We start from the raw sequence: 19,645 nt of genomic DNA, 5'->3' as shown, positions 1-19,645 counted from the left end.
TTTTCATTTCTTCCTTTTGATTTCAGAAACAAAAATGAGTAAGTATCTTTCAGACATAAATAAGTATTACAACATTATCAGTTGTGAGTTTTCAGAAATGACAATATAAATATTAGAATTCAGCATTTTATATCAATATTGCAAGTTCAATCTGCACAATGGAACCAACATCTAATGATATGTTTCTAATATTTTCATGCTATGATATATACAATTCAAAATGTTCACAGCCATTCATTCGTCAGGAGCAAAACAATGACTTGCAATTTTTACTTGCCCTGTTACTGTTATAGTATCTCCATCGTCTTTTGTCTAAGAATGCGAATCGTTTGATTTATTTTAATTTTATAAAGGAAAAAACATTCTGTTATTTCATAATTAAGAAATGATTTATAGCAAAAGAGTGCTTTAACACTTATTTATGCACGATGGGTGGTTATACGTCGGGCGTAATAATTTCACGAGAACGCAGCTCGAGTGAAATTATTTGTACGACGTATTACCGCCCAAGTGTATAAATAGTGTTAAAATACGGTTTTGATATAAATTATTTCGATTCTAATATGCCCCTTTCTTGGTCGCAACAATAACATTGACGTCACCGCACGTTAATGTGACGTCATTCTAGCGTAAAAGTGTTTTAACAGAGACTATGTTTCTGTAGGGTTAAGGTAGTGAACCCGTAATGATAATCGTAATTTTCCGTTTGTTAACATGTTATCTGTGTGCAATTTTGGCATTCTCTGATAATTCTGACAAAGCAATCTTCTGGTACGGCCGTATGATGTAATATCGTACGGGAATATGTGATCAAACAGAAATTGCCAATTGTCATCATGGGCCCATTACCTTATGTAAGATGATAATTTTTTGTTTCAGTTTAAAACAAATCATTCGATCAAAGGATGAGCTTGAAAAGCAATACCTTGCTGAAAAAGAACATCTTCAGCGAAAATACGAAGAGGAAAAGCAGGCAAAAGAAGAAGCTTTGAAAAGGTATTGAATGCTTATATAAACTTCTGATTTATCGCCACAATAATGACATCTTCCAAAATGATTGCTTTTATTGATGATATTCATAGTTATATATTCCAATTCATTTGAACATTGCTTCTGACGTGCTTAAACATGTCACGCCGTGGAATGACACGTAAGACTAGGTTAACTTCCTTGCAAAGTAATTCATAGCTACCAACGAGATATCCATGTTCAAATCAAGCAGACATAATAACTCGTCAAAATCGCACATAATCTAGAACACAAATACTCGCAATATTCTCTTTCTGTTTGTTTGTTTTGAGTTTAACGCCGTTTTTCAACAGTATTTCAGTCATGTAAACGCGGGCAGTTAACCTAACCAGTGTTCCTGGATTATGTCCCAGTACAAACCCGTTCTCCGCGAGTAACTGCCAACTTCCCCACATGAATCAGAGGTGGAGGACTTTCAGACACAGTGTCGTTTATCAAATAGTCACGGGGAACATACGCCACGCCCGAGGATCGAACTCACGACCCCGCGATCCGTAGACCAACGCTCTACCTACTGAGCTAAGTGGACGGGTTTGCAATATTCTTTGAAGATTTCAGTTTAGCCCACAATGTAATATAGTGATCGGGTCTGGTGTTCTTGTAACGAAAGCAAAAGAAATATTTAAAGTGTTTTGCACCGTTTTAAAGATTTATTCATTAGATGGATGCCATATCAAAATATGTTAATTTAGTACTAAAACACTATAACATGATTTTTCAAGAGAATAAGATTACACAACTGCCCAAATTGTTAAACAAACGCCTATATCTCTTTGTTTTTATTCCATAACAACTTCACAATAATGACTCATCTGGGCTTCAACACTGTATTTGCGTTCATCTTAGCATTACACCCCATCGGAGCGCTTCGTCCTCTACGACCTACCTCCTAGAAAGCAATGTTTGTCTTGTCGATTCCGGTGATTCCTATTTCCACATCAATGCTATAGGCGTTGTCTCCGATCACTTGAGTCATTCAAGATTTGCATTTCATCAGAAAACATTAAAATAACCGATATATTCAATGATCAGCGAATATAGGCCGCTGTCCATCGAGTTCTGGCAAATCGAAGACGATGAGGAGGACGCCGTAGTTCGCGGTAGGGTTGACGACATTGAAAACGGGAAACTCTTTAACATCAGCGTCCTAGAATTGTTTTCGCCGTTTCTGCTGCTGTTCGAAACTGGTAGGGAATTTGTTGTAGACGGATATTAACATCTTGACGTGCTCACGTTGCTCTCCTTTGACCAGACCACCGCCTGTCATGACCTGACCCGTAAGTTTGACAGCGTTGATAAAGTTTATACATTGTTGACCGATGAATACCCAAACGGTCGGCTCTTGATGGTAAGATAGTCCAGCATGTATCAACCTAATGCTTGCCGCCATTAGGTATTGTGTAAAGTCATTATTGCATAACACGACGTACTGTAGATTAAAATTGAACAGTCAATTATTTTTCTTTCCTGGTAAGACAAATCATCTCATTTCCGTTTTCAAAGTCCGTAACTGTAAATTCAGTTGCCAATATGGAATTAAACTGTAACAATGGGATTAGTTTGTTTACTTGGTTTTATGTATTATATGATATTTGAAAACAAACGTGCACATTTCGTACTTTTATTAAAGGAGCCCAAAAGTGGCCTAAAATGAAAGTCTCTAAATAGAGTAAATTTCAAGTTTCATTTCATCAAGAAAGTTTGTAATTTATTCAGAGGAAAATATCTGACAAAAATGAATTAACCGCCTCGATAGCCGAGTGGTTGAGCGTGGATGTCATACCAAATGACATGAGAAATGGTACCAGGACCTCCCTTGATTCGCGCTAGGGATACTGGCTTCTCTTCTCTATTATCCTCGTGGCGGTGGATTAAATCAGGAATGAGGTGTCTAGAGTGATTCATATAAGTTCAAAATTTTATAACTTGCTTTAATATCGATCTTAAATAAAAAAAAAACGACCATAACTTAGGACTGTGAAAGAAGCTGTACCTTTGGTCAAAATACGTTATGGTCATGGACTGTTCTCAAAACTAATTCATTTTCAAATGCCATATAAGTATGGCAAAATGCTTATTTTCTCACAAATCTTTGATTTCAGTAATATTCAGTGAGCGTTTAAGCTCACCAGAGCACGAAGTCCTTAAGGTCAGCTTTTATGACCGCCCTGTGTCCGTCGCTCGTCTTTGTACGTCGTCCGTCGTCGTCGTCAACAATTTGAATGTTAACACTCTATATGGGTCACAATTTTGGCCCAATCTTAATGAAACTTGGTCAGAATGTTACCCTTAATAAAATCTTGGATGAATTTGATATTGGGTTATCTGAGGTCAAAACCTAGGTCACAAGGTCAAATCAAAGGAAAAACTTGTTAATATTCTAGAGGCCACATTTAAGATCCTATCTTCATGAAACTTGGTCAGAATGTTTATCTTGATAACTTTTACGTCGAGCTTGAATCTAGGTCATGTCAGGTCAAAAACTAGGTCATAAAGCCGGATCAAAGGAAAATCTTGCTAACACTCTAGATATCACATTATAAGTTTGAAACTCATGAGAATAAGTCAGAATATTTGTCTTGATGACCTCTAGGTCAAGCTTGAATCTGGGTAATGTGGGGTCAAAAACTAGGTCACCCAGTCAAATTAAAGGGAAAGCCTTTTGATATTCTAGAGGCCACATTTTTGAACCTATCTTCATGAAACTTAGTCAGAATGTTTATCTTGATGATCTTTAGGCCAATTATGAAATTGGGTAATGTTGGGTTAAAAACTAGACCGCTAGGAATAAATCAAAGGAAAATCTTGTTAACACTCTAGAGACCACATTCTAAGTTTAAAATACACGAGAACTGGTCAGAATGATTTCTAGGTCAAGTTTGAATCTGGGTTATATGGGGTCAAAAACTAGGTCACCCAAGCAAATTAAAGGACAAGTCTGTTAACTCTCTAGATGCCACATTTATGATATTTAGACCAAGTTTGAATCTGGGTCATGTGGGATCAAAAACTAGGGCACTAGATCAGATAAAGGAAAATCTTGTTAGCATTCTAGGGGCCACATTTTTTATTCAATCTTCATTAAACTTGGTCAGAATGTTTGGTATCATAAGGTATTGTCTGATTTCGACTTTGGGCCATGTAGGTCACTTAGTTAAATCAAAGGAAAAGCGTATTTATACCCTAGAGGCCACTTTGTTTGCTCCATTCTTCACAAAACTTTGTCAGAATGTTTGTTTTCATAAAATTATAGACGAGTTTTAACCTGGGTCATTTGGGGGTCAAAAACTAGGTCACAAGGTCAAATGAAGGAAAACGCTTGTTTACACTCAGACTACATTTTTGGTCCAATCTTAATGAAAGTTGGTCAGAATATAATATATTATTATGTCTCCATGAAATTTCGGACAGATTTAAAAATTAGGTCTGGATGGGTAAAAAATAGGTTACTAGGTCAAATCCAAGAAAATATAAAACACTAGAGGCCACATTTCTGCTCCAATCTTTACGAAACTTTGTTAGAATGTTTATCTCCTTGAAAACTCAGACAAGTTTGAAACTAGGTCATGTGGTGTCCAAATCTGGGTCACTAGGTCAAACATGTTTGATATGGTGTGTTACTCTGGTGAGCGACCTAGGGTCATCATGGCCCTCTTGTTTGAAAAAATATAATGTTTCTGTGAACCTATTTTAGATGATAAACAGTCAAAGAGAATCCAATGTGTAACGTTTTTGAAAACTTTCTAATTGTGTAGCCATTGCATTGTATAAAGTATATGTGAACCTTTTCCATTGCATGTGATTTTACAAATAATTAACCTGCATAAACCCAGAAAACAGAATTCATTCCTATAGAAGTTTGGAAATTTGCGAACATATTTTACAATAGTGCATGTTAACTAGCGAATACGTATAACAGTAAGGAAGGCTAAATAGCGGACAGGTGTTACAGTAGAGCAGACTGAAAAGCGAACACATGTTACAGTAGTGCAGGCTCAATAGAGAAAACGTGTTACAGTAGTGCAGGCTCAAAAGCGAACACGTGTTACAGTAGTGCAGGATCAATAGCGAATACGTGTTACAGTAGTGCTGCAATAGTGAACACATGTTTACAATAGTACAGGCTCAATAGCGAACATATGTTACAGTAGTGCATGATAAATAGAGAGCACGTGTTATAATAGTACAGACTCTATAGCGAACACGTGTTACAGTAGTGCAAGCTCAAAAGCGATAACGTGTTACAGTAGTGCAGGCTCAGTAGCGAATACGTGTTGCAGTTGTGCTGCCTGAATAGAGAACACGTGTTACAGTATTACAGACGAAATAGCGAACACGTGTTACAGTAGTGCAAGCTCAATAACGAATACGTGTTACAGTAGTGCAGGCTCAACAGAGAACACGTGTTACAGTAGTACAGACTCGATAGCGAACACATGTTACAGTAGTGCAGGATAAATGGAGAACACATGTTATAGTAGTGCAGCTAAATAGCGAACACGTGTTACAGTAGTGCTGCCTAAGTAGCGAACACGTGTTACAGTAGTATAGGCTTGATAGCGAACACGTGTTTCAGTACGTGTTACAGTAGTGCAGATTCAAGAGTGAACAAGTAGTGCAGACTAAATAACGAACATGTGTTACAGTAGTACAAGCTATATAGCGAACACATGGGTCGCGTGTTACAGTAGTGCAGGTTAAATAGCGGACTAATAACTTTACAGACATTATCTTTGCGTAATTTTCTACCTTTCACCAAAACTTGATAGCGAACACGTGTTACAGTAGTGCAGGATAAATGGAGAACACGTGTTATAGTAGTGCAGGCTAAATAGCGGACACGTGTTATAGTAGTACTGCCTTAATAGCGAACACGTGTTACAGTAGTACAGGCTTAATAGCGAACACGTGTTTCAGTACGTGTTACAGTAGTGCAGATACAAGAGTGAACAAGTAGTGCAGACTAAATAACGAACATGTGTTACAGTAGTACAAGCTATATAGCGAACTCATGGGTCGCGTGTTACAGTAGTGCAGGTTAAATAGCGAACTAATAACTTTACAGACATTATCCTTGCGTAATTCTCTTCCTTTCACCAAAACTTTCCAAGTAAGCTGTGAAACGCAGATGAACAATCTAGAGCCATTATGACCTTCTTGTTTCATTAAGGTAGTTCTGCACGTTCGGATCAAAAGTTTCTCTGTAATGTAGAATTTGATTTACCCTTGATTTTTCAAACTTCAGACTATACTAAAAAATCGGCAAATAAATAAGAGAGTCATATGCTTGATTATTTGCTAGACTGTGTCAGAATAATTTGTTTATTTAATATATTGATAAGTGCTTGACTCCCTTTTCATGTTGTCATTGCTATAATTATTGTTGAATTGCTGTAAATTTGGGTTCATTGTGTGGATAGCTGGATCCCAGCATCACACATTATATCATATACAAAAGTTAAAGGGAACCAGATATTTGATAGAGCAATTACTCGTTGTAAAACGCTTTGTTTAAATTTGGACCAATCAGAAACAAGTTCTAAAAATAGCACGTCTGCTGAGGTATAAATAGGTAGATGGATGACAGACAGGGCATTCGGTATCCAGCGATTGAAGAAGACACATCGAGGATTCAGCTAATAATTTATCCCAGTATCTTGATAAGGGAGTAATTGCAACTACACTGTCAGGGCGGATAAATTATTAAAAAGAAAACATTTGAAGTTCATAGACTAAAGAAGAGTTGCAGAATTTCAACAAGGTTTCGAGCTATATGGCCAGCGCATAGGAGTTTTACCTTAAGGGTAGTTGAATGCTATAGACGATAGCGAATATAGGCTGAGCATCGGAAAGCTGAGACAGATACCCAGAGTTTGGTAATCTACTGAGATAGTAGGAGACTTCCAGCTTATAAAGGTTTCAGCATTATTGGCGAAGTACAGCCAAGGCATCGGTGATATACCTATACGATACGTGAATGCTGTATATGAAAGCATATAGGCGCTGAGCATTCCAGGAGTCAGAACATTCATATAGAGTTGTAACTTCAATTAAGAGGACAGAGGCCGAGCATCTATGCGATAGGACTCGTATGTTACTGATTCAAAGACATTGTCTGGCAGGGACTTCAACAAAAAGACTAGTCAAGTATAGAGTCTACAGCCTATAGGAGTTTGAGCAAATTATTGTTAATTGAAGATTGATAATTTGAAACATTTGATTAGCCTGATCCCTGAAATTATGGAGCTCATAATTGAAATCATTTAAGAATCATTGGTACACGAATCATTTAGGCAAGGTAGCCAGAGGAAAATTTATGTATGAGATATTTGGTCTCACTTGCTATACGTTTTAACAAAGGACATTTTAAATCGTTTGTCAGCTAGTCTAAGACATAGTCACCTCAGCGATTGGACCCAATTCATTGTTCAAGATCCTAATAACGTAGGCACTTCCCTGGGTCATATAACTCGTATCCTGATAGACTGATTCAAAATATTTGGACCTCACCCAAGTTTTCATAATTGGAGTCTATATGGGAAAATCACAATTTTTATAAAATATTCGCCAATATATAAAATTTCTCACAGTCGTAAATAAACATTATAGCCCTTAACATGGTGAAATAAAATGTTTAGGTCTCTGTGCTTGTTTTGAGATATTTGCCCATGATTAAAGTGATCCGCACATTTCAACCTGGTTTTAAGACACTATTTTGAATTACTGATCATTACAATGTACTTATAATTAACGTCAGGTATTTTAACTTCAGAAAATAGTAACGTTGCTTTTGTATTAAATTTACTCACAGATTGCCATTAATTCATGAAATGATTTTCATTTCCGTACGCCTAATCCAGGCTTTTCTCTACATTATCCGGATAATTGACGTTACGCCATCACTTCCGGTTTATCAAACGTGCAGAGATACCTTAAGTAACCAAACAACTAATAATCGAAACCATTATGTACCTGTACTGACATATTCTCCGCAACCAATTGATAACTTGCCCATATGAATTAAGTGTGGTAGATAATTGCAAACCACTGTCATTATGGAAAATAGTTGGATTGTCCGAATACATAGTCCTTTGCTCTACCAACTGAGCAAAGTTCCCAACAAGAGCGTTCTTGACTAATTCGTGTCCATATGAGTCTAGTTTCGATTTTCAGGTTTTACTAAAAATATGGAACACATTTTTGTTTCATTATAATGTTATCATCTGAAGCTAAACAAAATGATTATGATGCTTGCAGTTTCATACATTCCATGATAAAGTTCATCAGCACTCGGGTTGCCGAAATGTCGGTCTTAATCAGATAGGGTGCGATTTCATACTTGTATGGGTACGTGTACATATACCATTTTAATAGCTCGTGCTCATGGTAAGCTGTTGCTGATCACACAGTGTCGTCCGTCCGTCGTCAACAATTTCTTTAATCTCCTTCAAAACCACTGAATAAATTTTGATGAAACTTGGTCTGGATGCTCCTTAGGTGGTCCTCTACCAAAGTTGTTCAAACGGTTTCGTTTGTTTGCACATAGGGGGCGCCAGAGCTAAAAGTAGAATACTCTTTAAACGACATCTCCCTCCGATTTTTAAAAACCCATATAATTTCAGTTCAGTTTATGATTATTTTGGAATCGCTATATTTCCTTTTTGTTTACTTCCTAGGAGTGCTTAAAGAAAGGACAATATCGGGAGTCACTTGTGGTTTCGAAATTTGTTTTCTAAAACATGTATATATATTTCCTTTATTAGGCTCAGTTCTATTGCATCCAGCAAGCTGCGAGATAAAAACCCAAATATAACTGACCTTAGTGACCAAAACCGACCTACTAAGATAGCCGAGAAAATGTCAGAATTGTATGACAATCAATGGACTGATGCATTCGATGTTCTTGAAGGAAAGATGGACGAGCGACAAGTTATTCAGACATTGTTAGATACATTAATGGTAAATAGGAACTTTTTTCACATAGGACCTAGAGGCATGCATGCCACTTCTGTTTACTAATAAATGTTCCTACAAGAGTATGAAGAATAATTTGCAGGATGGAATAGATTACTTTAAAACGTGTCTCTTTATGTCAAACATGTAACAAAAAACTGAATATAAGATTCTTGTACTACGAACTGGCGTTTCTGGTGATTTTACCTCTTTCGGCCAAACCTATCTGGCACTCCCATGCCAGAATGCCCTCGTGGTGTTAATGACATGTAACAATTCACGCATTCATTCATTTATGATAATATAATTATTTATGTAAAATTTGATAAAAAATACCTTAATATTTGCTCTTTGCTCATTTTAGTATATTTCTCGATTCAAAATAAGTTATTTTAAAGAATAACTACGGAAGCGGTTATTCTAAATGCAGTTCCTACGAGCATAGCTTTTATAAGTACATGTACATGTTCCGCTACATTCAATACTAATAATAAGCAGAGTATGTATTTTTTTGCAACATATTACATAATAAACTGACAAAGTTAAAACAATAAAGGAAATCCAAAAAATGAATATGAAAGTAATTGTAGATAATTTCTGTCGTAAGAATACAAATATTAAAACAACAACAAAACGTTCCTTCAACTTTTCAGAGGGTTTCCCGTGAATGCCGCAGGTTGTCGGAGGAAAATTTCTTTGAAAGAGTTCAACGAAGCATTGAATCACCAATAGAGGTATGCCAGTGTCTCAACATTTCATCTTTATATAGGAAATATCATACTTTATACGAAAAAGAAAAAGTATGTAAATAAAATTCTTGAAAATTCTAAAATTCAATGTCGCTTTGTCTTTAAAGGCCTTTGTCTAAATTGTGGCTTTCTTTTCATGAATACAAAATATATTATTTTCTCCTTAAGTCATATTTTCAATACATTTCTTTCTTGCAAATTTATCATAATGTTTGAATATTTGATAAAAGTATTAGAAAGTATTATCTAATGCACTGTTTTGATTAACTCCCTTTCGACTACATAAGCAACTTCTTTATCAGCTTTTTACATAAAATTTAAAGCCTTATGGAAATCTAGGTGTCATGAACAGTTACTTTGTTTTAGGCAACGGGAATGCCAAAAACCACGCTTCTGTTATCGGACCAATTGAAACAGCAGATAAAAGAATTTCGGAAAATTCGTGCGGCCGCTGTTGTGAAGGACGTTGAGAAGGTATTTTTGAATAACATGTCAATTTCAATTGATTACAACGTTCTTTTTTATGTGTTTCTGTGAAATGAGTTCCAGACTGAATGGACCTCTATAGCTGAATTGTAAAGGTCGATGACTGCGAATCACTTACGTCTGACTAAGTGGTGGGCTAGAATCTGTTCTGGTCCTCACATTTGCAAGACAATAGTTCTACCTAGGTGACCCCTGTTCCTGAAATGATGTACAGAGGAGAATTTGAGTCTTCCTTTACTGTTTGAAACTAAAAAGTCACCATATCGTCCAGTAGAATAATAGAGAATAGAGACTACAGTAGAGTATACACAAGTTCTTCTTGCAGTTTTCTGTCATTGAGTTATATTGAACAAGAAATTGCTGTATGACACATTGTCATCAATAGGGATTTTTTTATCAGCAAATGTTAACCTTATGTAAAACGATCTATTTTTTAATGAAATACCGCTATGAACACTTTATCTTATCCTGAGTGTGTACAGCTGCTCTAAACAAGCATTTAATAGAACTACGCCGTTCTAAAACTTTATCTTAAACTAGTCAGATTTGATGGATCTTTGTTTAAAACTACTTTTACAACCATTTGGTGTTTCCATTCACATGACAACTTTGCAAATTCGTTACGATTCAACCATTTGAAGTTTAAATTCTATTTCAAGAGAATGTATTATTATAAAACTGTTATACAATGTAACCCTTTTTAGCTCACATGTCACAAAGTGACAAGGTGAGCTTTTGTGATCGCGCAGCGTCCGTCGTCCATCCGTGCGTGCGTCCGTCCGTCTGTAAACTTTTGCTTGTGACCACTCTAGAGGTTACATTTTTCATGGGATCTTTATGAAGGTTGGTCAGAATGTTTATCTTGATGATATCTAGGTCAAGTTCAAAACTGGGTCATGTGCGGTCCAAAACTAGGTCAGTAGGTTTAAAAATAGAAAAACTTTGTGACCTCTCTATAGGCCATATTTTTCAATGGATCTTCATGAAAGTTAGTCAGAATGTTTACCTTGATGATATCTAGGATAAGTTTGAAACTGGGTCACGTGCCATCAAAAACTAGGTCAGTAGGTCAAATAAAAAAAAACCTGTGACCTCTCTAGAGGCCATTTTTTTCATGGGATCTGTATGAAAGTTGGTCTGAATGTTCAAGTTGATGATATCTAGATCAATTTCAGAACTGGATCACGTGCCTTTAAATACTAGGTCATAAGGTCAAATAACAGAAAAACCTTGTAACCTCTCTAGAGGCCATATTTTTCAATGGATCTTCATGAAAATTGGTCAGAATTTTTATCTTGATGATGTCTAGGTCAAGTTTAAAACTGGGTCACATGAGCTGAAAAACTAGGTCACTATGTCAAATAATAGAAACAACGATGTCATACTCAGTTCAAAACTGGGTCATGTTGAGACAGGTGAGCGATTCAGGACCATCATGGTCCTCTTGTTTAGATATTTAATAGTATTCATCATACTTTTCATATTGATCATTTGAAAACTCTAACTTTTAAATAAGAGATGTAACCTATAAACATTCATTACCGTTTCTTTTTGTTTTAATGTTGACAACTGACAAGTAACAGAACATTCATTTATCTTGAAGTGCCATTAATTACGTATGTTTAACTAGTTGCATGCATGTACATTTATCAGATACAGATTCTCATTTATTTTATTCCATTTCAATGAAGAACTTACTGAAGTCAGTACAATCATGTGACATATCCTTTTACATGATACATAATGTAATGTTAACATAGCATTGTTACCAAATTGTTCTGTTACGTAAATTTTACTTTGCCATTTATAAATTAATGCAGTACGTTTAATGCATTCACTTAATAGATTTAAGTATAAACACACTTACTATATATTTATTGAAAACACGTGTTGGTACTGGGAAATAAATTAATGGTGAATGAAAGCATAGTAAACATAACAAAGCATATCGTTATATATATATAATTAATGAAATATCATGGCATATTGTATGAGATAGAAGTATCATGACATGAAGCATGAAATGATATATTTCTAGCCTAAATGATAGAAACAAAATAGACAACGCTATGATGATGAAGCTCTATTTATGATAAGCGCACATGTACTAGACAATGCAAGGGGAATGCATAGTGCTAGGCAAATGCAGCTACCGAAATTACGAGGCCAATATGCTCAACGAATGCTCAACGTAATGATGATGGATTTTGCTTTGATTGCCTAAAGTATGCTAATGATTATGTATACAATATGCCATACCGAAATGCACAAAATGTGTTGAGGGTCACCAAATGTTTTATGAAATAAAATTTGCCCATAAAATAGTACATTGAATATCATATCTAATTACCTAATAGTCACGTGCAAACATTCATTTCTTTAACAATATCATATTTTCCGGCTTATTTACTTTCAAAGATGACAATATAATCTATATCAAGCTGTATTTGACCATTATTTCTCTTGATTTTTACCTTCAAATGTTCAAAGACATTCCATTTATTCACTATGGGTAGCCGTTCAGGTTTGACTGTATAAGCAGTGTGAAAATTTGCGTTTTCAACCTCAATTATTAGAATCTGTGGCAACATCACTGGAAAACGCTAGCTCTTGAAACATGTGATGAACATAATTTTTGTACACGAAGTGTCGACTTGCCAGCTTAGTTATTTGTGAAGGAATAAACCGGTTTGAAATATAAAATGACCAAAATGACCACACCCGTGAACTGCTCGTGTGTGAAATTGATTAATCGAGGCACATTATATTATATGGACTGGATTTAAAAACAAACAGAAATTATAGCTCAAGAAAGATTGCGTGCCTACTGAAAAATAACATAAGTTTATTTCTCAAGAGAATTCCTTTATTCAAGTTGAAGATACAGCAAACAAAACATCAACAAAACATAATATTTTATATTATCGTACTTCACGTTTCCCATAATGTCTCGCAAGGACCTCGGAACGAAAGCCACCGGGTATTGTGTATACTCCATTCAATGAACAAAATACAACAATTATCATTATAGAACCATAATAAATCTCAAGAAAATAACGTTACTTATTATTCACTTCAAAGTAAACCACATGACATGACGGACGATTGCGGCCATTTTGAATTTTCTTAAATACAACAACATCCCAAAAGATGACAAAGTATCATGCAGTGGATTCTAATTAAATGAACCCTTACGAACTGGAAACTACAACAAGAGTATCGTGTATATACTCAATTATAAAGTTCAGTTCAAGTTTTCCTGGACTAACATGACCAAAACTGTCGGGATTACTTAAATTCTCAGGAAAACAAAATAAAAAAATCTTACTTATACAATGTTTGATTCATAAAGATTTCACTGTTTCTTGTTTTGGTTAATGTTATGAATGTCGTTTGCAAAAGAAAATTGTATCACAGTTGTAGATTTTAGCGTTCGAAAGATTTAAAATTACTAATGATCAAACATTATTCAAGAGACTTCGTCTCTATAGAATTGATATTTATTGTAATGTATGATTCCAGTGGAGAAAGTAGAGAAGTAGACAAATAAAAGTTTGACTAACTTAATGTATTTACACAGATTATAAAGTCAAGGATCCTGTTACCCAACCATCCAGCGACAGAGGTTCAGGATTATCTATCACGCTGTGTAGAAATTGGCTGGTTTTGTGCAGTGCAAGATCCACCCCTGATTCTCAGTGCACAGTCACCTGTCGAATTTGATACGAATACGTTCAAAGATTACACAAAACGTGGGAAGTATGTAGAGTATGTTGTATGGCCAGCAATGTACCTTCATGAGGGAGGTGCTCTACTCGCAAAAGGTATTGCACAGGGAAGTGATCATAAGCCGACATCAACAAGAGGTTATGCCGAATATACACAAGCTCCACTGCAAAAGACTTCAGTGCAAGCAGCTCCAGCCGCCCGAATAACGTCACGTAATCAGGGAGGGCAACGTCACCATCCACCATTAACACTTCCGGACCAGCAAAGACAAAATATTCATCTTCAAAGTGATGGTTTCTCTTCTAGTAAGGTTAGGATACCAGGTAACACACAAAAATCACAGACCGTGTATTCAACACGAAGAACAACCGAAATGAATGCAAGCCAGACTGTCTATGGAAGACGTGGATATGCAGTAGGGACTGCCAGTCATTCTACAGACTTCTAATGTAAACTTTATTGGCACCAGGATAAATATCAAGAGAACATTTGATGACACAATAATACATCAAGAAATATATACTCACAATAGACTCAATAACACATATTATGATTTACAGCATATTTGTCCTTGCGTTAAATGGTCCTGGAAGATACGGTTAGTGATATTTTGAACCTGTGACACGTTTATATTTGGTTTTAATTTTATTCCACATATTTGTATCTGATAAAATGGTTGTAGTAGAAATGGCTACCGAATTTTCAGATATGATATATAGACCGCGTGATACGTGTTTATTTGATTTCATTTTCCCCCACAAAAATATTGAAAGAAATACGAAGATGAGATTGCGGGTTGGTGCGTCATTGATACAATAAGGTATCGTAAGGCAAATCGCATTGTACTGACTTTATGCTAATGACTATTTCAAGTGTTATCAAACACTTTATGTTATAATTTTCATTAGCTGTAAACGTGTTTGAGCAGGGTCATTAACAATCAAGGAAAAATATTTAAAAACTATCCTAAAATTGCAACATATTGCAAAGCATGTAATAAGATATTAAGTTTGCTATATTTGCTTTAAACATAGCACTTTTCTTTAATAAAATATATTCTGTATTGATTTGTTTATGGAGCTAGAGATAGTTTGTGTCTTCTTTATTTAGTTAGAATGCATGTCTTACTTTGTGTGAGATACTAAATGTTAAGACATTTGTGAGCTTTTTAATGTAGGTATAACACCTAGTTTTCATGTTATAACATCTGCAGGATACCGAGGGATTCTGCTGATGTTATACCTTGAAAGAAACATGCGTTAACGTTATTCTAGCATAAAACGTGTAAAAACTAAATACTGAACAAATTGTCCGAAAAACGTGTTGCCCAATATTGACACAAGTTCGCGTTTACATTGTTTGAAACACGAGTTAGTGCATTTATTGAAATATTTGTTATAATTAATTCATCGCCGATATGTGTATTGAAGTACTTATAAAAACAATAATTTGATAAAGTGAAATTTGTTTACTTTGTACAAGGCCTATAAAATGCGTGTATATTTTTCATTTGCATAGAGTCGTTAGTTTAATTGCTAGTACACTGCCGAGTATCTTTCATGTTGTATGTTTGAGAACGTTTTGCATTCAGAGCAAACTTCCCCTCGTATACACATATTGAAAAATCTGTAGAACTGACATATATTTTATGAAACATTAATAATATTAAACGTTATGTTGTACCACAGTCTATAAAAAATTTATAACACTATTCTTTCCAATAAAACGTTATAAGTCCGTTCCAGAATTGTGTAACATTAATACATATCTCATATTCGCATACCCCCAGGTCGCACGAATAGTTATAGCATTCAAGAGAAATAAACTGTTTCCTGAAAGAAAGATTTCATTATGTGAGTTAATGCGGTAATTTTGGAGAGTTAATGAGATAAACCATATTAAAACAAGTCAAATGGTTTATCGCGGCCAGAAATTTGTACAAACCGGACAGAAGTTGCAAAATTGTCATTTGTGCAGGAAAGAAGCGTTTACCGTAATGTCCAGTACTGGACAGGTATAGTGACCATGCACGGACACAGCCAATTTTCCCAGAGGGGGGCCGATCCCCTGCCCCCCCCCCCCCCCCCCCCCCCCCCCCACACCCCACTGGACATTTTGAAATTTAGCACTTCATTTTTTGCATTCTGTGACAGTTTTATGGACTGACTTGTTAAATTTGGGAAAATGATAAAATCAAGCTTTCTTGAAGGTAAAATTCTTAGTTTCTTTTAGATAAATAATATGAATTATGTCGGGGTCGTATGTAGCAGCAGCCGCATATACTTTACATGCAGTCCTAATGTTGCCTTTTTCGAAAAACATTTTCTTTCCTTCTTGTCTTGTTTCCTTTTTTAAAGATTTTCCAGCGGGGGTCCGGACCCCCGGTACCACCCCGCCCCCCCCCCCTCTCTTGATCCGCGCATGGCGACATATCATGCTTTCTGTTTATGCAGGTAAACTTGTGTTTGGTTAAATTTCAACAGAGCACAGTTGTCTGAACAGTGTACAAACTCATTACTGTTTTTTCGGGCAAGGGTGGAAAAAAAGTGGTAAACAATGAAAGCAGTAACAGTTTTATTAAAAAGAATAAACAATGAGACAAACATTTCCAACATGTTTGGACGGCTCAAAAATCCCGTGTTAAACATACGATAAAGCCCGAAACGCGTGAAAATGTTCCGAATGTAAATCGGGTGAAATAGACGCTCGTATAGTTCGATTATGCCTCTAGATTGATTAAACTGGGCGAGTCTACTTACTTATTACTTGAGGATGAAAAAAACGTGTTTTTTAAATGTTGCTCTTAAACAAGGGTGGCGGTTGAACTACTAAAAGTACAACAACAGTTAATTCACAACAAATCGTACGGTATGTTTTTATAATCAGTAGAAGCTAGTCGTATTTACGCTTATGAGACCTGTTTCACCCATAAGTAAAGAATTGACAGGTCCATCATGAAATATTTTCCATCATTTGACATGATTTATGGATCCTATTGTTTTCCTTTAAAATTGCGCGTCCTGCTTTTTAATTTATCCTAGTTAAATGTCGACAAATCATGTCAAGTATTCGTCGTTTTAATAATGAATCAATTACTAGTAAATCAAGTAATCCCTAAAGAAACAACAGGTATTTATTTTGCAAACAAATATGTATGACTTGAATGTTATCATGATTTAGCCGACATAGGGGTACGTACGTGAAAACTCATTAGATATTTCCTTCTTCAGTAAAATTCTGAAAAGGTCCTATTTGTATATACAAGGGACTTGTTAAGTGTTAATTCTTTTTTAATTCATATTATTCATTGTATTTTTTTTTAACTTTACTGTAAAAACAAAAAATGACCACAGAGTCTACCCTTGTTCAATGCAGTTCAAATTATTCTTGTTCATTTCGGTATTCAAGTCTGAATAAAACATTGCAATCGAACTATACTGGCTTCTTAAAACAGAATAAACCGATTAAATTTTAGTTTTACCTACAATAAGTAATATTAATAATGATGGTTTAGAAAAAGATCAAAACTCTCAAAATATGCGACACAGCAAAGCAACTCCATCTGAATCATGCATTTAATATTTTAGATTATAAATGTCCAAACTATTTGAAACAAAACTTTAATACATTTGAAGGCTAAAGGTAGTCAAAAACAAATTTGTAATTTCTATAAAGTCATCTTCTGAGTCACAAACATTCTTCTAATAGCCAATTTCTGAATGGAATTATCAGCCCAATAGCTTAAATATATAAAAAGTAAATAAAGTTTTAAATCTGCTTTAAAATCACATCTTAAAGAATGCAAAGTACTCGCTAGAGCAAACCGAAATCATACATTATTTCATGTTGCTATTAAATTCACTTGTTGTTATTACTCATATACTTACTCAAGATGCACACTCTTTTTCATTTCCTCTTCATAATGGTACTTTTCATTTGTGTGTTAGATTTCTACCCAACATATATATTTAATCGGTGCTTTTGTGCCTTCCCTTCTTAACGTGCCGAGGGCTATATTGGAAATAAGTGTTTTTTTAAGCTACTTTAGTATGAGACCAGCGGAGAGTACAGTATGTATAATGCATAGTCAATATTTGAAATAATTCAAAATGGTTGTGTTTATTTCTTCTATCAATAATTATTGACATTGATTCTTTTATAAGTTAAATGAAAAATTTCTTTCTCTGGTTTATTATCTGTGTTATACATTTAGCATTGTGTGTAAAATTAGTTGTAGGAATTTCTGCACATATTTAGAATAATTCATTTTTCAACCATTGTCTTACTAGATGTGATGCATATATATATTATTGTATTTATGATCTTATAATAACTAAATGAAGTTATCTACCTATTTCTCCACCAGGCCATGTGTCTCGCTTAGGACACAATACGTGTCCCTACGAGGCTAGTGTCCGGTATGGATTGAATATACAGGAAACAAACAAGCAAAGCAACGTTTCGTCCAAAATTTTATTCATTTGTATTACTAAAATTTATCTCAGTCGTTTCCTCTTAACCCCAATTTATTAAGTAAATGAAGTATTGCCATGCAATACAGGGTCCCCTTCTGGAAGGCACCTTATTTTCTCTATTACAGTATACCATAACGAACTGATATCTGTCAATAATGAATAACAATATTGTACTATATATAAAATATGTTGTAACAACACAGTTGGATTAAAATTTGTACAAATAAAAACCTACAGTTGTTTTCAGATGGCATTTTTGGCAGATTATCAAAAAAGGTATCATATAAGTTATTTATTGTAAAAACAAAGGAAAATTAATCCTAAAAAAAGATTCCATATAATATAAGTCCACACAAAACTATTTACAAGGTAGGGATAGGTCAAAATACACCTAAAACTGGATGATGTAACATGCATGTTGTACCACAGAAACTGGTTTCGACTTTTTTCCTACGGCCTGTAATTAATAAGTTACAACATAAGCTATTTATAGTAACAACAAAGGGATATAATTCTAAAAAACAAGGGTACCTCATGGTGGTGAACATTTGTGCCAAGTTACATCAAAATCCCTCCATGCATGAAGAAGAAATGCTCCAGACAAAGTCATTTTTTGAATTTCAAATTTGACCTCTAAGTGTGACATCGACCTTAGACCTAGGGACCAGGTTATTGTGCACAACAATCCGTCTCATGGTAGTGAACATTTATGCCAAGTTACATCAAAATCCCTTCATGCTTGAAGAAGAAATGTTCCAGACAAAGTCATTCTTGTATCTGACCTTTGGACTCTACGTGTGACCTTGACCTTAGACCTAGGGACCATGTTTTTGCGCATGACACTCCGTCTTATGATGGGGAACATTTGTGCCAAGTTATATTAAAGTCCCTTTAAGGATTGTTGAGTTACAGACTGGACAGGATGACACATTGTCTCATCCAGGGGAACACTTGCGCCAAGTAATATTAAAGTCCTGTTTTGCATGACAAAGTTATACACCGGACACGAAAAATGTCCCATTGACTTTTGATCTCAAAGTTTGACCTTGACCTTTAAGCTAGGGTTCTGGATGTTGCACATGACACATCGTCTCATCATGGGGAACATTTATGCCAAGTAATATTAAAATACCTTGATGTTCTGGACCGAACAGGAAAAGAAACCTGTTAACCTTTGACCTCTAATTGTGACTTTGACCTTTGAGCTAGGGGTCCGGGTTTTGT

The 19,645-nt window shown here is 35.2% G+C and overlaps 1 protein-coding gene across 1 annotated transcript; it reads left to right on the top strand.

Annotated features, from left to right (window-relative positions):
• The first annotated feature begins 855 nt into the window (after positions 1-855).
• LOC123556872 (uncharacterized) lies at positions 856-15,009 on the top strand. The gene is made up of 5 exons (XM_053543214.1): positions 856-996; positions 8,793-8,988; positions 9,636-9,716; positions 10,098-10,205; positions 13,798-15,009. Exons 1-5 carry the CDS (start codon positions 860-862, stop codon positions 14,392-14,394), a joined length of 1,119 nt encoding a protein of 372 aa, XP_053399189.1. The 5' UTR covers positions 856-859; the 3' UTR covers positions 14,395-15,009.
• Positions 15,010-19,645: the final 4,636 nt, after the last annotated feature.

Source organism: Mercenaria mercenaria, chromosome 5 (assembly GCF_021730395.1).
Source record: "Mercenaria mercenaria strain notata chromosome 5, MADL_Memer_1, whole genome shotgun sequence".
Classification (NCBI taxonomy): domain Eukaryota; kingdom Metazoa; phylum Mollusca; class Bivalvia; order Venerida; family Veneridae; genus Mercenaria; species Mercenaria mercenaria.
Note: the sequence above shows the minus strand (reverse complement) of the source record. Positions and strands in the feature narration are given on the sequence as shown.

What these genes read in the sequence shown, in the direction of transcription:
- LOC123556872 (XM_053543214.1), top strand. Translation starts at nt 860, where the DNA reads ATGATAATTTTTTGTTTCAGTTTAAAACAAATCATTCGATCAAAGGAT. An exon ending in AAAGAAGAAGCTTTGAAAAG is followed by an intron (nt 997 to 8,792) that starts GTATTGAATGCT and finishes TTCCTTTATTAG; the next exon opens with GCTCAGTTCTATTGCATCCA. An exon ending in TTGTGAAGGACGTTGAGAAG is followed by an intron (nt 10,206 to 13,797) that starts GTATTTTTGAAT and finishes GTATTTACACAG; the next exon opens with ATTATAAAGTCAAGGATCCT.